This window comes from Ammodytes marinus, assembly GCF_949987685.1.
Source record: "Ammodytes marinus genome assembly, chromosome: 24".
NCBI classification, from domain to species: Eukaryota; Metazoa; Chordata; class Actinopteri; order Uranoscopiformes; family Ammodytidae; genus Ammodytes; species Ammodytes marinus.
Genome location: NC_137228.1, coordinates 6,904,604 through 6,920,433, shown reverse-complemented (window position 1 = coordinate 6,920,433; position 15,830 = coordinate 6,904,604). Strand labels below are relative to the sequence as shown.

The window sequence follows — 15,830 nt, the reverse complement described above, 5'->3', positions numbered from 1 at the left end:
TAATGCTGTATAAGAAATTGTTATATCACATTATATCGTCTCTTTCGTTCTGTTTTGAACTAGCTCGGCTAGCGGTGCACTCTCTTGACAGTTAAAACCTCTTTGTGCTTCAGCAGCATGGATTTTTCTCAGCCAAAACCTCCATAGGTTAGTAAAAATATATATATATATAAAATGGATGGGGTGCAATACTGCCACTTGGTGCCAAGTTGTGCTAAGTGTAGCCTGTATTGTAGTTATAGACCTCAAGGGAATATTATGTTTGCTAATGTCAGCTGTAATCACTGCTCTTAGCAGCTGTAAATGATTATATCAATTAGGGGAGTCAAAGGAGTATAAACATGGGATGGGACACATTATATAGGCTATGGTATAGTAAGATGAATCAGTTTGCACTTACTAGCATTTCATTCAAATCAAAAGATCAATGATGCCAGATTTGAATGAATAAACTAACCTGTTGTAAACTGGTAAGATAAATGTCATATTTTTATTTCATCATGAGTACATTTGAAATGTAGTATTGGTATTTGTTAACAGTACTAAATGATCTGGAGGCTTCTTTTCACCCCTGGTTTGATGATAAATGATCCTTCCATCCACACCTCCACCGTCCTGGCATCCAGCAGTTTTCCACCGACACCCGTTTCCCCTGCTAGACCTGCCTGGTGGCTCTGGCCCCGCCCCTCTCACCTCTCCCTGCTCTCACCTGAGACACACATAGCATTTAGCTTCAGTGAGACTAGGACAATCCTTCCTCTCTACATCTCTGGATATTTTATCTGCCATTCTGCTTTGGATTTATAGACATCGACAGAGTGCTACACCTCTTGACCATCTCTTTATACCTTCAGTGTCTTCTTGCTACTGTGTCTGGATTGTGTCAGCAGCATGAGTGGCAAACTGTGGACCGAGGAGCAGTTCAACTGCCCTGTGTGCCTGGATCTCCCCAACGACCCGGTCACCATCCCGTGCGGGCACAGCTACTGCATGGCCTGCATCAAGGACTACTGGAGCAAGGACGACCCTAAGGGGGGCTACAGCTGCCCGCAGTGCCGCCAGAACTTCAATCCTAAGCCCCCACTGTCCAGGAACACCATGCTGGCCGAGGCTGTGGAGCAACTCCGCAAGGGGGCCCGCAAAGCTGACGTGCGTGAGTCCATGCGAAGTGCCCGTGGTGGTGGTGGTTCCTCTTCCTCCTCATCTAGATCCAAAGAGAAGCTCTCCTCCTCGGCAGTGACGTGCGATCTGTGCAAAGGAGAGGCCCGAGCGGCGGTCAAGAGCTGCCTGGTGTGCATGAGCTCGTACTGCCAGGCCCACCTCAAGCCCCACCAGACCAAGAAGTCCCTCAAGCAGCACGAGTTGATAGCGCCCACGGCTAACCTGGCCGAGAAGATCTGCACCGAGCACAAGTATCTGCAGGAGTTCTTCTGCCGCCAGTGCAAGATGTATATCTGCTGGCTGTGCACCTCCAACCTGCACAAGGGCCACGAGTGTTCCTCCACCAAGGCCGAGCGCATGGACAAACAGGTGAGGGCGAAGAGTGGACTCACTGGACTCACTGTCCCCTCAGGCGCCAGATGACAAGCTCCAGAAATACTTAATAGCAGTGATGAGGGGCCCACAACCAGTCACCATGTTGTACTGCTATGTGATGATTCAATGGCATACTCAGAGTGAAGGGGTTTGTGTGATAGGCATTTTAGTAAGTGGTGTAAAACGGCTTTGTGTTGTATTTACACAATGTAAGAACCAGATATAGATATACATCTCTATATAAAGGAAGTGATTATCATTTTCATCTGCAGTTTGGGTTATTTCAAAATTGGTCTTTAATTGAAATCCAAGTGGATTTAAAAAAAAGTCTTACATCTAACTTGTTGGAACCCTGAATTTTATTTTTTAGTAGGGCAGCTATTTCTAGAACAGGTGACTATGTAACATAACTATGTATGTACAATAGGTCTTTATGTCACACCTCCTGCTACATGTCCATTGTCCTGTCATGGTTATGATGGTTTTATCCTTTTGTGTGTTGACTGCGTTTGCAGGCAGACTGAGGACATTCCTTACTACATTCCTCTCCACCCCTCTCCTGTTGTCTGCCGTGTCACATGTACAGCTGTTTCCTGCTTGCTCTTGTTTCATTTAGTAAAGATGGGGACACTTGTTTTAATGTTGTGTTTTTCATGCGTGTCCCCGCCCCCCTCCCCTCCGCTATAGAAATTGCTGTCTGAGATGCAGGTGGAGAATCAACAGAGGCTGAAAGACAGAGAGCAGGAGCTGAAAGATATGAAGAAAATGATGGATGGGATGAAGGTTGGTCAGCGGGATCCGACTCACACTGATTTTTAGTTAAAAATAAGAATACCATTTCCCAGAAATCCCTGCAATCATTCAATTTTTTTTCAATGAAGGGTCCTTCATCTATACTGTCAAGTTCATGGAGGGCTGATGCTGCCCATTCAACATTTACAGTTAATCCATTAAGTCCTTTTGCCTCTTGTCAACGTTAATTGAAATGAAAGAAATTGGGTTTATCTATCTTCCACATCATCATAGTAATTTGCTTAAAGGTGCTCCGAGGAACTTTCAGTTTTTGTTCATTATTTCACCCTCTTTGGACAAAAGCGGTAGTGTTTTTACCACTTCTTTGCACTGATGGTCTTGTTTGCCGATACCTGTTATTTATGATCATCACAGGAAAAACGGCACTGTTTCAGAAATATTTAAAGTTCCTCCTAGCACCTTTTTAAGAGTCAAAAAGGCTAAAGCGATGATACGTTGAACAAGTGTTGACTGTATATTCCCTACCCTACTGACAGATTAATGGGCAGAGTGGTATATTTCAATTCAGAATAGCAAACTAGAGATAACCAAAGTCTTTTTTTCTGTTGGAATCAAGTGAGACACAACCACCTTACTGTGTCTCCTCTCTCTGCCTGTAACAGCGCTCTGCCCACCGGGTGCACGAGGACAGCGAGGAGGTGCTGACGGAGCTGCAGCGGTCAGTGGAGCGTCTGCACCAGCTGTTGGAGCAGGTGTTGGAGCAGGCCGGGCAGGAGAAGATGGGCCAGGCTCAGGAGATCACAGACAGCCTGGAGGCCCACATCAAAGAGCTCAAGAGGAGGGACACGGACATGAAGGACCTGGCCCGCTGCGAAGACCACATCCACTATCTGCAGGTATAGGGCAAGAGCATTTAGAAAATCAGAAGTGAACATTTTCGAAGGTATATTCTCATAACTGAATAAACAAACTTTCCTCGCATGAGAATTAGATCCATGGAATGCTGTTTGAGGTTAGAAATCTTCCTGAAAAGTTATTGTTTCACTGTTGTTGTTGTTGTTTACCGCAGCGGGGCCAACAGTTTGGTTAACATATTCTAGTCTTGAATGTGGTTTCCAGGATATAAGTATTCTAATACTAAGAATTGCATGTAAAAGAAAAAAAGTTTTGTTAACCAACTGAAAGCTCTTCAAATGTAAACAAATCCCCCTCCCCAGAAATTGCAACACCTTTAGAAAGATGGAAATTCAAGCATTATTAATTAGATTTTGCCAAATATTTCCACATTTCTGAAAAAAATGTTACACAAAAGTGACACAGTGTCTCGCCTTGAACCACTATGTTTTTTCTTCCCAGACATACGAGTCTATGTGTTGTCCCCTGGAGTGTGGGGACTTGCCTCCTGTGCTGGTCAATCCAGAAGCGTCCTTTGAGCCCGTGAGAGACTCAGTGCTGGACCTCAGGGACAGAATCGAGGACATGTGCAACCAGGAGCTGGGCAAGATCACCAAACAAGGTCAGTCGGTCACAGTCAGCCTTTATCTCTCTTTGTCTTTAGCTTCCTTTTTATTGTACATGTCTTTATCATATCCTCATCCCTTTCTCTTCCAGTCAATGACACCACGCTGTTTACTTTGGAAGACCGTGAGTTCCAGACTTTTTTTTTTTTACTTTGAACAAAAGTTGTTGTGTTGAACCTTCACGCTTAAAAATGACTTCTCTTAACTTTTTTTTTTCAGCCAAAAGCTCAGGGCAGAAAGGAGGGATTTTTAAATGTGAGTTTGGATATTGTTTTTCTTAATGAGTATACATTTTTATGATCCCCACACCTCCATTTTAAAAAATCAAAACATTTTTGATTCTGCCTTTTTTTTCCCATAGTGTTTTCTGGTCTGGGCTCTCGCAACACAAACAGCCGTCAGCCGGGTATGTCCCATTGTTTTTAACATCTCTATTATTCCCCCTGTCCTCTTCAGTATAACTATTCATACATGATTTCTCTCATTTGCCACAACAGCTTCCTCACCCAATATCTCTGTTGGAGCGCGCAGCACAGACAGACGAGGCCTCGGTACTGGACACATGACATTCATTGTAATTTATATACGTGACTGAATCAATGTGAAGCCCTTTGTTAAAACATGATATCAACATTTTATCATTCAGGTATGGGCCTCAAAAGTCAAGACGTGAGGAGTAGAGACACACCACGAGGTAAAAAAAAAACCTAAATTAACCCAAGACCTGCAGTGTGAGTCACTAGTATAACAAACTCTCTAGTATGTGAGTGTATGTGCTTGTTTTTAAAAGTGTTCTTCTTCCTGGTTGCAGACAAAGGAAACACAAGCTCGCCAAGACTGCGGGACAAAGGAAGGAGAGAGGAGAGAGAGACAGGTCAAGCTCATTCTGCCCTGTTTAAAACTTGTAGATAAAAAAAAATGGCTACTGTAAGACATTGAATAAGAACTTCTACATATAGTCATAAACTTCACTTACTTGCACCTTGTTGAAATCACTGGATGTTTGCTTTTCAATGCATAGCGTTTTGGTAATTTTATTATCAACTGAAACCGATCGTAAGCCAAACACTGTGACCTAACTTCTTGCATGTCTTCCTAAACAGTGAGGGAGAGCAACCCTAGACACAGTCCTGCTATCAACCGCAGAGAGTCAGCTGCCCCTGCTGCAGCCCCCAACCCCACCCCCACCCCCACCCCGACTCCAACCCCACCAACCCCTACTCCTGCCCCAACTCCTGCTCCTGCACCAGCATCAACTGGAGGTACAATAGCAACCTTTTTCGGCCATTTAAAAAAAAATACCATATGACACCGGTATGATATTCTGACGGTATGAAAAAAATAAATACCGCGGTTTCAAGGTATCACGGTATTGCGAATACAGCTCTCAAATATGTTACTTGGAAATGTCTGCGTAAAAAATCTACTTTTTTATTTTTAAACAACATAGCCTATAGAATATTCCGAACATTAATAAACTTGCATAATAACATAATAAATTAAAAAAGAATTGAATTACTCTGAACAAAACAGTCCTTTTTAAAGTATGCAGCTCAACAAGGCTTTTAAAGACATTGAGAGTAAAACCTGTTTTTCTTTCCGTATCTCTCTCTCTCTCTCTCCTGGTCTTCCTCTCCTCCTCAGCTTTCAGTCGAATGTCATCCATCACCAGTATCTTCCGCTCCCATCGCCGTGGCACCACCCCAGCAACCCCAGTTGCCCCCGCCAACCATACACCGGCCGCAGGAGCAAACCCATGTAAGATCAGACTGTGGCTGTGTTCAAAAAAGCCCTACTAACGTCCTACTCATACTAATGTTGACGTCAATTTGAGTATGTTGTGGTTGCGCATGTGAGTTTGTGTAGGCGAGAAATGCCCCGGATGAGTACTTACTTCCGGGAAGATTTTGTGAATGGATCGATAGGTGACTTTTTCTTACTCAACTGCCCCACAATTTTTTTTATTCTTTATTGCTTCTGTATACTTCAGTGTAAACTGTCTGACGAACCTCACATACACAATCGATCGTTAAGTAGACAGTATGTAGTATATAGATGTTGAGCATGTAGGAGGGGGGACGTTAGTAGGCCGTTTCGAAAACAGCCTGTCTCTACGTACACCTCTTTAATCACAGTGTTAAAGTCCCCTTAATACTCTCTGCAGTACCTGTTTGACCTATTATAGTCCATATTTAACATACTATACTGTATAAGGACAGGCATGTTTCAAACTGTCTAAGTGTGTGACATGTTTATATTCAACAGGGGGGATGGCTGCTCTGCCTGAAACACCAACACTAGGTAAGATGGCGGCCTTTATATATGGAGACATTACTATTCTTCTCATGGCTCATTGGCACAGAATTAGTCCTAGAGCTTGAAGGGCATGTTAACACTAAACTGGATTTCTTCTCGGACAGTTAACCCCAGTCTCTTCTTGGACACGCCCGCCCCCGACGCCATGAATCACGCTCCTGTTTTCCCTCTACGTGAGTTAATGTAGCTTACCTTTATCGTCATACTGTCAAGACACATGAATGAAACTAATGCATGCAAAAAATATATTAACATAGGCCTATATACACTCTCCAGCCACTTTATTAGGTACAATTGCTTGTTAACACATACATCCGAAAAAGGAAAAATATCCAGTGAGCGGCAGTTGTGTGGATGAAAAGCAAGGTGTATCTAATAAAGTGGCCAGTGAGTGCAGCCTATATATGTATATCAGAAGTATTGTATGTCAACTCAATATGTTGAAGTTCTGGCTATTGGCAAAATGTGCCTCTTTGTTTGTGAGCTGACATCTTGTTTGGTGATCCAGTGAGAGAAATCAGCATCGAAAGCTTCCAGGCCCCAGAGCCAAGGACCAGAGAGGAGTTCCTACAGTGTGAGTGCCAATGTTTAGCTACGACGATAACAAATAGAGATGGCTTGTCAACATGTCTGCTGCATGATTGATACATTAAACCGTGTCCCTTTCCTAGACTCTGTGAACTTGACCCTTGACCCCAACACGGCCCACCGGCGCCTGGCTCTCTCCGAGGGCAACAGCAAAGCCAGCCTGCAGGGGGCGGCGCAGCAACACCCCGACGCCGCCCAGCGATTCGACGGCTGGACCCAGGTCATGTGCTCCAGCCCTGTGTACGCCGAGCGCTGCTACTGGGAGGTGGAGTGGCGCGGCCGGGGCTCCTCCATCGGCGTGGCTTACGGGGCGCTGGCCAGGAAGGGCTCGGACTCGCGGTCGGGCCTCGGCTACAACGCCCAGTCGTGGACCCTGGAGCTCTCTGACACGTGCTGCTCCGCCATGCACGACAACGAGAAGAGGGACATACCGGTGACGTACTCCCCACGCCTGGGCGTCTATCTGGACCTGTCCACGGGCACGCTGGCCTTCTACAGCGTGGCCGAGAGCCTGACCCACCTCCACACCTTCCGCGCCAACTTCACCCAGCCGCTGTACGCCGCCTTCGGGGTGGGCTGCGGCGTGGGGGTCGGCCTGGACTTCGCACTGGGCCAGTTCAGCTCCAGCACGGACAGCATCAAAATCTGTTCAATGTGAGGCAGCGATTAAGCCGACAGTGCTACATTGATGTAGCCTGGCACCGCCCACCTACCTACTTCCGCTCAATTTTCATTTCCCTTCACTAGTCAGTCTGGGTCCGCGGTATATTCGCGGGTTTTCTCCTGTAGATTTTTTACCTGTCCAATCAGCGAACAGAGGGAGTGACTGAGAACAATGACGTGCGCTAGTTTCAGTTGCAGAAGCTGGCGCATGACAAACGTCACAACCAAACGTTATGTGATTGGTTGGCAGATCCAGAGTGGCACTTGGTATGTCCAATAGTTTTAAACTTCAACAGACACCCGCCTTCAAGTGAGTTTACGTTTGTCAATTGAGCGATTCCAGACCTTCTGTACAAATGTAATGAAGTATGATGGTCTGATAGGACCAGGCTAACATTGATGACATCAGAGTTTAACAAAAAGGAGCTTGGAAGCGAATAATGAACTCTTCCGAAACCAAGAGGACTGACTAAGTTGGTTGCACTCAATTCCTTTTTTTTAAATGTTTAAAATGTACTTGTGAAGAGACATTTCATCTAGTGCCATCAAATGGTCAAATAGCCTATTGAACACTAGGTACATTCGAGTGAAATTTATTTAAAAAGTTGGAACCCATACCTGACACGTTCCAGTAAGAATCAATTTATTATTTTTTCTACTGTGTCATCTTACAACTAAACATTCTGCAAAAGTTCTTCCGTCAAGTTTGTAAGTATTGTAATAATAAAGATGTGTGAGTATTAACAGAGAATAAGGTGGATTTGTTTCCATTGTTTTTATTGTTAAAAAAGAAAGCAAAAGAGGCAACAGAGTAATAGCCACGAGTAGTTTACAGAGGATCATGATCTCAGATTGGAGGTATGAGGAAATGACAGGACATTTGAATTTTTTTTTTACACCTGCTTTACTGGAAAATAGCAAATATGACGACTACAACAAACCTAAAGATATACAGTCTGGATTTGCCTTTTTCTCCTTTTTCTCTCCATTCCTACAAATAAAACATTAAACAGAAGCCTTTCTCCCTTTTGTTAAATAGGTTATAGCTAATTAGCACAGAGTGCATCGCATACATACACACACACACACACACACACAGTCCTGCGTATTCCATCTCTTCAAAATAAAACTTTTGGCTTGATTTGGATTCCCTTCTGTGGAGCCGCTGCAAGAAACAAACACTTCTACAAATATTTAAATGTTAGCCGACACTGTAACAACAGGCACACATAATGTTAATTTCTGTTATCTATGTTAGAATCTATATAATTGAAAAAGTGATAACTCAGTAAAGACAAATTCTAAAGTAAAAAGTGCAGTAGCTAGGTGGGAGGGACTGGGTGGATTGACGGATGTTAGGGACAGAAGCATTGAAGGGTTCAAGCACTATGCTCTAATTGTATCCTAATGAGGATTTTATAATTTATGTAGAATGAACTTTCATAAGCTTTCCTACAGGAATAATGCCACCTGCTGGCCAATGTGTAAACCCCATATAACCCCCTTGGACACATTTAAAACACAAAAAAATAATACATAATAAACCTGGATGTGAGAAGTAATTACAATAATGAGTCAATGGTTTGTGTACACGCTGAACCTGAACGTCCCATGGGCCTGCTATAAGGACGGTGGCTGAAAACTTTTTTTCCCCTTGCCGACTAGACCTGTTGCCTGCTGTTAAATGCTTCCAACCGAGCAGTGATCCTCAAACTAACACCAACTCAAATCCCACTAAGTGCAACTGATATATACAAAGATGGCTTTAACAGTAACATAAATCAGAGCAGTGCTGGCTTTTTACTTAAGGCCTCATACTGTTTAAAAAAAAGACACCACAAACAAACCAATGGTATTTTGCACCCACCACCCGACCGACCAGTTGCATGCTGGGAGGTTGATTTTGGAGGCGTTGCGAGAGGCGGGGAAAAAAATGTGAGGGGGGAGGTCACTCACTGCACATGGACGGTAAACCAGACATCTGTGCAACAATGGACAATTGTAAAATCATTGTAACATTAATACTGGCATGTTTAATAGCATGGGGGGTTGACTACAAGATGAGCCTGGCAGTATGCTGTTGATTATTATAGACTAAAGCTTTTTCCCAAAAACCACTACTGGACAAGCCCTTTGAAATAGCAAGACTCTGGATGCTCAAGTATCTCTCTCTCTCTCTCTCTCTCTCTCTCTCTCTCTCTCTCTTTTTCACCTCCTTCTTCTTCCAACATTAATAGACCAAACTCTCCCTTCATTTCAAACCATCTTAACTCCTGCTCTTTTTCTAATCGACATCCACCAAACTTTCTGCCACATACGCATTATCCTTTATTTCCCCCTCAACTCCTCGACATGCACCTGAACATCCAGAGCCTCACAGCCACACTACTAGGGTTCATAGGACGACCAAGAAGGTGCCAGGAGCTGAATAACCCACTCAAAAAAGGCCTCAACAAACTAGCATCAAGGCAAACATCTACACAATTCTGGAGAACGCTAGTTGTCGAAATGAACTTTTTTGTGTAAAAATCAGTGAACATCTCCTCATGATCCGCTACCTTGTTGTACTGTGTGTGCGCTGAAAAAAAACCCCAGAGTTAATACACAGCCTAGGCTCTGTAAACTGGCATGTTGCTAGCTACAGTGCTGCAAAGTGTTGTTCACATAGCCTAGGCTGTGTATTAGCACTGAAGTTTTAGAGGTAACTGATTTTGACAAAAAGTTACTAGTGACAACAAGCGTTCTCCAGAATTGCTGAGATCCACTTTTAATTCAATTGTGCTTTAAAATGAAGGTCATAAAAAGGAGGGATTGTTCTGGCCCCAACGCCTCTCTCCAAAGGCAGAAAAAGGAGGAGAAGAGATTAAGGGGTTCATGTATTGGAGTGTGTGTCCGTCCACCTCTTCCCCCTCTCTTCTCAGCGTTTGGTTGAACTCGACGGAACATTGGAGACGGACGCGAGACGCCGGCGCCGGTCTTTGAGGTCTCCCCAAGGCGGTGGGGGCAGGGCCAGGGAGGTGGGGGGGTGTGGAGGGGGCAGGGGGTGGGCGGCCGACCTCCCGCCCGCCCGGGGAGCACCGATCATGGCCGGGAGACTCTGGTTACGCCTCAGTCCGTCCAGTAGGCTTCCCCCGCCCGCCGACACAAACGTGGAAGAAGAATCCTGGCGTGGCATTACCGACGTCTCAGAAGACCCCTCCGCCCCATGGAGCACCTTGGCGAACCCCAGCCGCCGCAGCCTCTCCACCAGGCCCACGTTGCTGGGGTCAGGCTTGGCTTGATGGCCCGGTTTAAGGGAAGGGACTAGGGCTGGTTTCTCCTGGGAAGGGCTGGGTAGGTCCGGGTGAGGCGCGCGACCCAGGTTCAAGCCGTAAACGTCCTGGAGGAAAAGCTCGGCCGGCCGCGACGCGAGGAAATTGTCGGCCGGGTGCTTGTGGGCTTCCATTGGAGGCACCGGGGAGGGGCAGGGCGAGTGGGAGGGGGAGTTAGGGGGCGTGCTGGGCAGGAGGCAGAACAGGGGCTTCCGTTGACTGGCCGGCTTGGGGGATGGTGGTGGTGTGTCAGTGGAGACTTGTGCAGAGATTCCCCTCTCCAGCACCAGCTTGGCCAGGCCGCCGCTGGGGGCCACAGAGGCACGTCGAGGGGGGAAGCAGTCGCCCAAACTCAGCCGGCAAGGAGTCACAGGGGTGCTGGGGCCGGTACGCATGGAGCTGGGAGTGTTGGCAGCCAGGGACGACTGAGAACTGAAAAACATCAATCGAACTCAATCAATCAAACTTTATTTAGATAGAGCCTAAATTATGGCTAAATTGCGATACAAGACGCTTAACAGTAAAGTGCAGATAAAACAATACAAATTTAATAACATAACCAAACATAGATACATACTGTAAGTATACACACATATGTACATGGTTGGAGAAACATGAAAATAATACTGGACTAAATCAAAAAATTTAAATAGAGAGAATGGATTTACGGGAAAAGAAGAGGTAGGGGAAATAGCAATGGAGGGAAAATAGGAATATAGAGCAGTGCTAAAGGATTAAGAGAAAGCTTTAAAGGTGTGTCTTGAGATGGTCGTGAACAGACATGAACACATAGACAGGGTGAGAAAAAAGAAAGAAGAAGTAGCTTTGTGTATTGCTCTCTTTATTCTCTTAAAAAATAGCACTTACCTTGGGGTGACCTGGGTGACGTCGGTGGGGTGCAGGATGCGGCAGGTGGTGAATGTGTAGGTGGAGAAGGTGGAGCTCTGACACTTGCCTGGATTTTGGACTAGAACACACACACCACAAATCAGGGGTCAAACTCCTGTCGGTCCTCTCCAGAAAACGCACTATTTCACACATTTTTATTTGAATATTCAAAGTAGCATAAAAACTATCAAGTACCAGACGAAGATGTGGTGGTTGTGGTTGTTGTTGTTGTTGTTAATTGGACCACTTCTGTACAGGCTCCTGGAATGGGTTGCGATGATGATGTCGATTTTTCGGGGACACGTATGTGTGTGGGGGGCATACAAAGGACTGAGGTGACGGACGCGGATATGACGGGCGATGGTGTAACCCCGGGAGACATGGGAAATGTAGGAGAATGCGGCAAAACAGGGAGTGGGGGTGGCGCCGAATGCTTCCTCTCTTTCCTTTCCTCCGGCGTGGACGTATAGCGCACTTTAAAGGTGATACCGCCCTCCTCCTCCTCCTCCACTTCTTTACCCCTCTCCGACGCTCCCTTCTCCAGACCTCCGTTCCCTCCCACCCCTTCTTCTTCTTGGTCTTCCTCCCTCTCGTCCTCTTCCATGTCAGACAGACGGTAGACAGACTCCTGGATGAGTGCGTCCTGCGCGGGGCAGAAGCCTTTGGTGACCACGCCCGGGTGGGGGTCCAGGATCGTGGCAAGGTGTGGTTGGGCCAGCTGCTGCCAGTGGTGGAGCGTGACTGAACCTGAGAAAAGAAATAATGGCCGAATTGTGTTGTTAAGGCTTTTAAAAAATAAGGTACAGTGTGTGATTTAGGAGTTTGGGTGTCATCTAGTGGTGAAAGTTCTAGATTGCAACGCTCCGTCTCTACAGAATTTACAGAAGCTACGGTGGCCTTCAAGGACAAGAAGCTAGTTGCCAAAGATGGCATCGTCCACCCCTGCCTCAGTCTTTCAACAATATCAAGGGATGAGGTGAAGATGCATTTAGTTATTTAATCTATAGTACTTGTTTTTCTTCTTCCATTCCCAGCGGATTTGTTCAAGTGATTATACACCAATCAAAACAAACTTGTGAATATTATATTCCATTTTTAACAAGTCTGTTCTGAAAAACAATTCCCTTTACACACTTTGACTCTAATAAGTAGCCAAAATACACCAAATATCCAACAGGTGTAACTGTCGCATAAAAACCTCAACAGGCGGATAACCTACCTTCCATGGGCTTGACTATCTGGAGTTTCTCTGGGAGGAAGGTCTTGAAGACACAGGAGCCGAATGAGAGCTCAGACAGGTTGGAGTAGGAGGAGAGAACGCTGCCCACGGGCGTGCTACAGCCGCTGCCCCCCTCACTGCTGGCGTATCCCTCCGCCGCCCCAGCTAGCGCCATTAGCTTCTTCTCGCGCTCGGCGTGGAAGAACTGACGCTCGCACAGGAAGTTCTGCCTCCGGAGAGACAGGCGGTGGAGGGCTTTGGTCAGGTCATTACCCCCCGGGGAGCCAGGCAGGCCCAGGCGTACCTCCTCCCTGCAAGACATAGACAGACACAGACACACATGCAAATTATAATTTTGAACCGGAAAATAGGCATCATATGTGACCTTTTATTAAAAAATATGTTAGCCAGTTCAAAGGCACGTACCCCTGATTAGACTGGTAGGGCTGTGCAGTCATCACCAGAGAGCTCTGACCGGAGCCAGGGATAGGAGGGGTGGCCAGTAGCGCCCGCGACGATGAGACGTTGAGGGACCGGACTGTTTGGAAGACTCGCTTCTGGGATACTCTGTGTGGGACAGGAGGGTGAAAGGTCAGAGACAAGGCTCCTTCTTTGCTATGAGGTTGATGATGATAAACTGTCCAAAAGAGTAAAATGTTGATAAAGGAATATGGATCATTGGGTCTCTCACCTTTGGTCCTCAAAGGCCGTCTCTTCATCTACACTCAGCTCTCTCCGCATGGTGCCCTCGATCTCTGCTGCCAGGGAGTCCTGCGTGCACACACACATACACATGCACACGCACGCACGCACACACACATACACATGCACACGCACGCACACACACACACACACACACACACACACACACACACACACACACACACACACACACACACACACACACACACACACACACACACACACACACACACACACACACACACACACACACACACACACACACACACACACACACACACACACACACACACACACACACACACACACACACACACACACACACTCTTTTCAATATATTGCCCTGCACATTTACATATGCCGGCGAAGTGGGCAGGGAGGTCGCCTCTGGAGTGCAGGGTCAGAGGTTCGATCCCCCGCCTACCCCCCACATGTCGAAGTGTCCTTGGGCAAGACATTGAACCCCGAATTGCTCCCGATAGTTAGCTTGCACCCTGCTTGGTAGCTGCTGCTATCGGTGTATGCATGTGAGTGTGATTGGGTGAATGTGTACAAAACAATGTAAAGCGCTTTGAGTCTGTGAAAAAACAGGGAAAAGCGCTATATAAGTGGAGTCCATTTACCATTTAGAGAAATGATTTTTGGCGCAGTTTGTGGCTTTAACTCTGTGTGTGTGTGTGTGTGTGTGTGTGTGTGTGTGTGTGTGTGTGTGTGTCTTTCTCTCTCTCACCATGGGAAAGAGGCCGTAGGGCAGGTGCCTTCTCATGCCAGCAGAGGGCGCGTTTTTGCTGCGTAGCTCTTTGATCTCCTCCTGGGACTCGTGGAGCATCTCCACACACTCCACGTTCGTGTCCGCTAACTCGTTCAGCTGCGACACACACACACACACACACACACACACACACACACACACACACAAACAAGCAGGGATTATTACAATTACTTTGTTTCTCTATGCGGCGATTAATAAAGCAATGTAAAGGCAATAATAGACATTTAAATTAGAAACTTATCAGGCTGGAAATTTATTATTACATTTGTCAATTCATTCCTGTGAGTGTGTGAGACTGTACCTCATTTGTGAGCTGTCTCTGAGCGTCCTTAGAGGCATGCAGGTGGATCCTCAGCTCCTCTTTCTCCAGAGCCAGCTGGGGGGGGGGGGGCACACAAATAACACATTTAAAAACCACACACATTATACATGTATTCACAACGATTGTGTGCGTGACCCCATGTATTGCTTTATACCGGGATGTAACAAAAAAACTGGTTACAGTGTCAAGGTGTGTGTCTGAGATCTCACCTCCTTCACCCTGTGCTGCAGCTCCACTATCTGGGAAAGCAGCTGGGCGATCTCCTCCTGGTGCCTGAGTAGCTCCTCGTTCTTCTGAGACAGTTCATCTGACAGGGACACCATCTGGGTGTTGGACTCCCCTGGAACACACACACACACACACACAGACACACACAGACATAGACACAGACACACACACAGAAACACATTAATATTAACCTACCAGACACAAGTATGTTTAAGTCGGGCTGGGCGATGTGACCAAAATCTCATATCCCGATATAGGTAATTTCCTATCCTCATAACGATATATTGGACGATATAGAATATTATCGGCAAATTCAATAAAAATGTCACAATGTAGGCCCAATTACAACCATAGTATGTTAGGCTGCAATAGCACACTGTTCTCTACTCCCTTGTAATTCAGTGTATTTTTCTTAAATGTAATCAGTGCAAATAGCCGTCAATTAGACCCGTAAAGAGTGTGATTTGGAACACAACGATATAAACGATATAACATTAACTGTCGCACAGCCCTATGTTTGAGTAGAAACCCTGATCTGACTCACGGAGCTCCTTGACACAGTCGATGACTAGCTGCTGCTCCTTCTCCTCGTAGGTGATGGTGTCACTCTTCAGTTGACAGGCCTGGAGAGAGTGGAGATGTGCGGGTGAGAGGAAGCGGGTCAGAAGCTGGCCAAAGCTACAGGCTGTGTTCGAAAAAAAAACCCTACTAACGTGTATCGTCTCACTCGTACTAATCTTGACGTCAATTTGAGTATGTTGTGGTTGTGTATGCGAGTTTGTGTAGGCGAGAAATGCCCGGATGAGTTATTTACTCCCAGGGAAGATTTCGTGCATGGATCGATAGGTTACTTTTCCTACTCAACCGGCCCATAATGCACTGTATAATAATAATACATCTTTTCAAATGACACAAAAGGCCTACCAACTGAGCTAAGGGGCGCCCCCTGAAACGTAAGGTTTTAAAAAAAAAGAAATTCTTTATAGCTTCTGTATCCTTCAATGTAAACGGT

The 15,830-nt window shown here is 46.0% G+C and overlaps 2 protein-coding genes across 2 annotated transcripts in view; one reads left to right on the top strand and one right to left on the bottom strand.

Moving 5' to 3' along the window:
* Window positions 1–751: 751 nt before the first annotated feature.
* Window positions 752–7,371, top strand: trim25l (tripartite motif containing 25, like; the record flags this gene model as incomplete). Its single annotated transcript, XM_080052672.1, has 16 exons — window positions 752–1,530; window positions 2,224–2,319; window positions 2,952–3,185; window positions 3,646–3,805; window positions 3,901–3,933; window positions 4,029–4,064; window positions 4,171–4,215; window positions 4,307–4,360; window positions 4,456–4,503; window positions 4,621–4,683; window positions 4,913–5,071; window positions 5,454–5,567; window positions 6,075–6,110; window positions 6,230–6,298; window positions 6,634–6,699; window positions 6,797–7,371. Exons 1-16 carry the CDS (start codon window positions 892–894, stop codon window positions 7,369–7,371), a joined length of 2,427 nt encoding a protein of 808 aa, XP_079908798.1. The 5' UTR covers window positions 752–891.
* A 2-nt stretch (window positions 7,372–7,373) lies between these two features.
* The window catches only part of trak2 (trafficking protein, kinesin binding 2), a 17,846-nt gene continuing 9,389 nt past the window's right edge, over window positions 7,374–15,830 (bottom strand). Inside the window, exons 7-16 of the mRNA XM_080052938.1 lie at window positions 15,363–15,503; window positions 14,800–14,930; window positions 14,570–14,644; window positions 14,227–14,364; window positions 13,486–13,565; window positions 13,221–13,361; window positions 12,795–13,105; window positions 11,771–12,322; window positions 11,555–11,654; window positions 7,374–11,119 (exon numbers count right to left, since the gene is read on the bottom strand). Coding sequence (XP_079909064.1) covers window positions 10,294–11,119; window positions 11,555–11,654; window positions 11,771–12,322; window positions 12,795–13,105; window positions 13,221–13,361; window positions 13,486–13,565; window positions 14,227–14,364; window positions 14,570–14,644; window positions 14,800–14,930; window positions 15,363–15,503 — 2,495 coding nt within the window. The 3' untranslated portion in view covers window positions 7,374–10,293. The remainder of the gene's footprint in view (window positions 11,120–11,554; window positions 11,655–11,770; window positions 12,323–12,794; window positions 13,106–13,220; window positions 13,362–13,485; window positions 13,566–14,226; window positions 14,365–14,569; window positions 14,645–14,799; window positions 14,931–15,362; window positions 15,504–15,830) is intronic.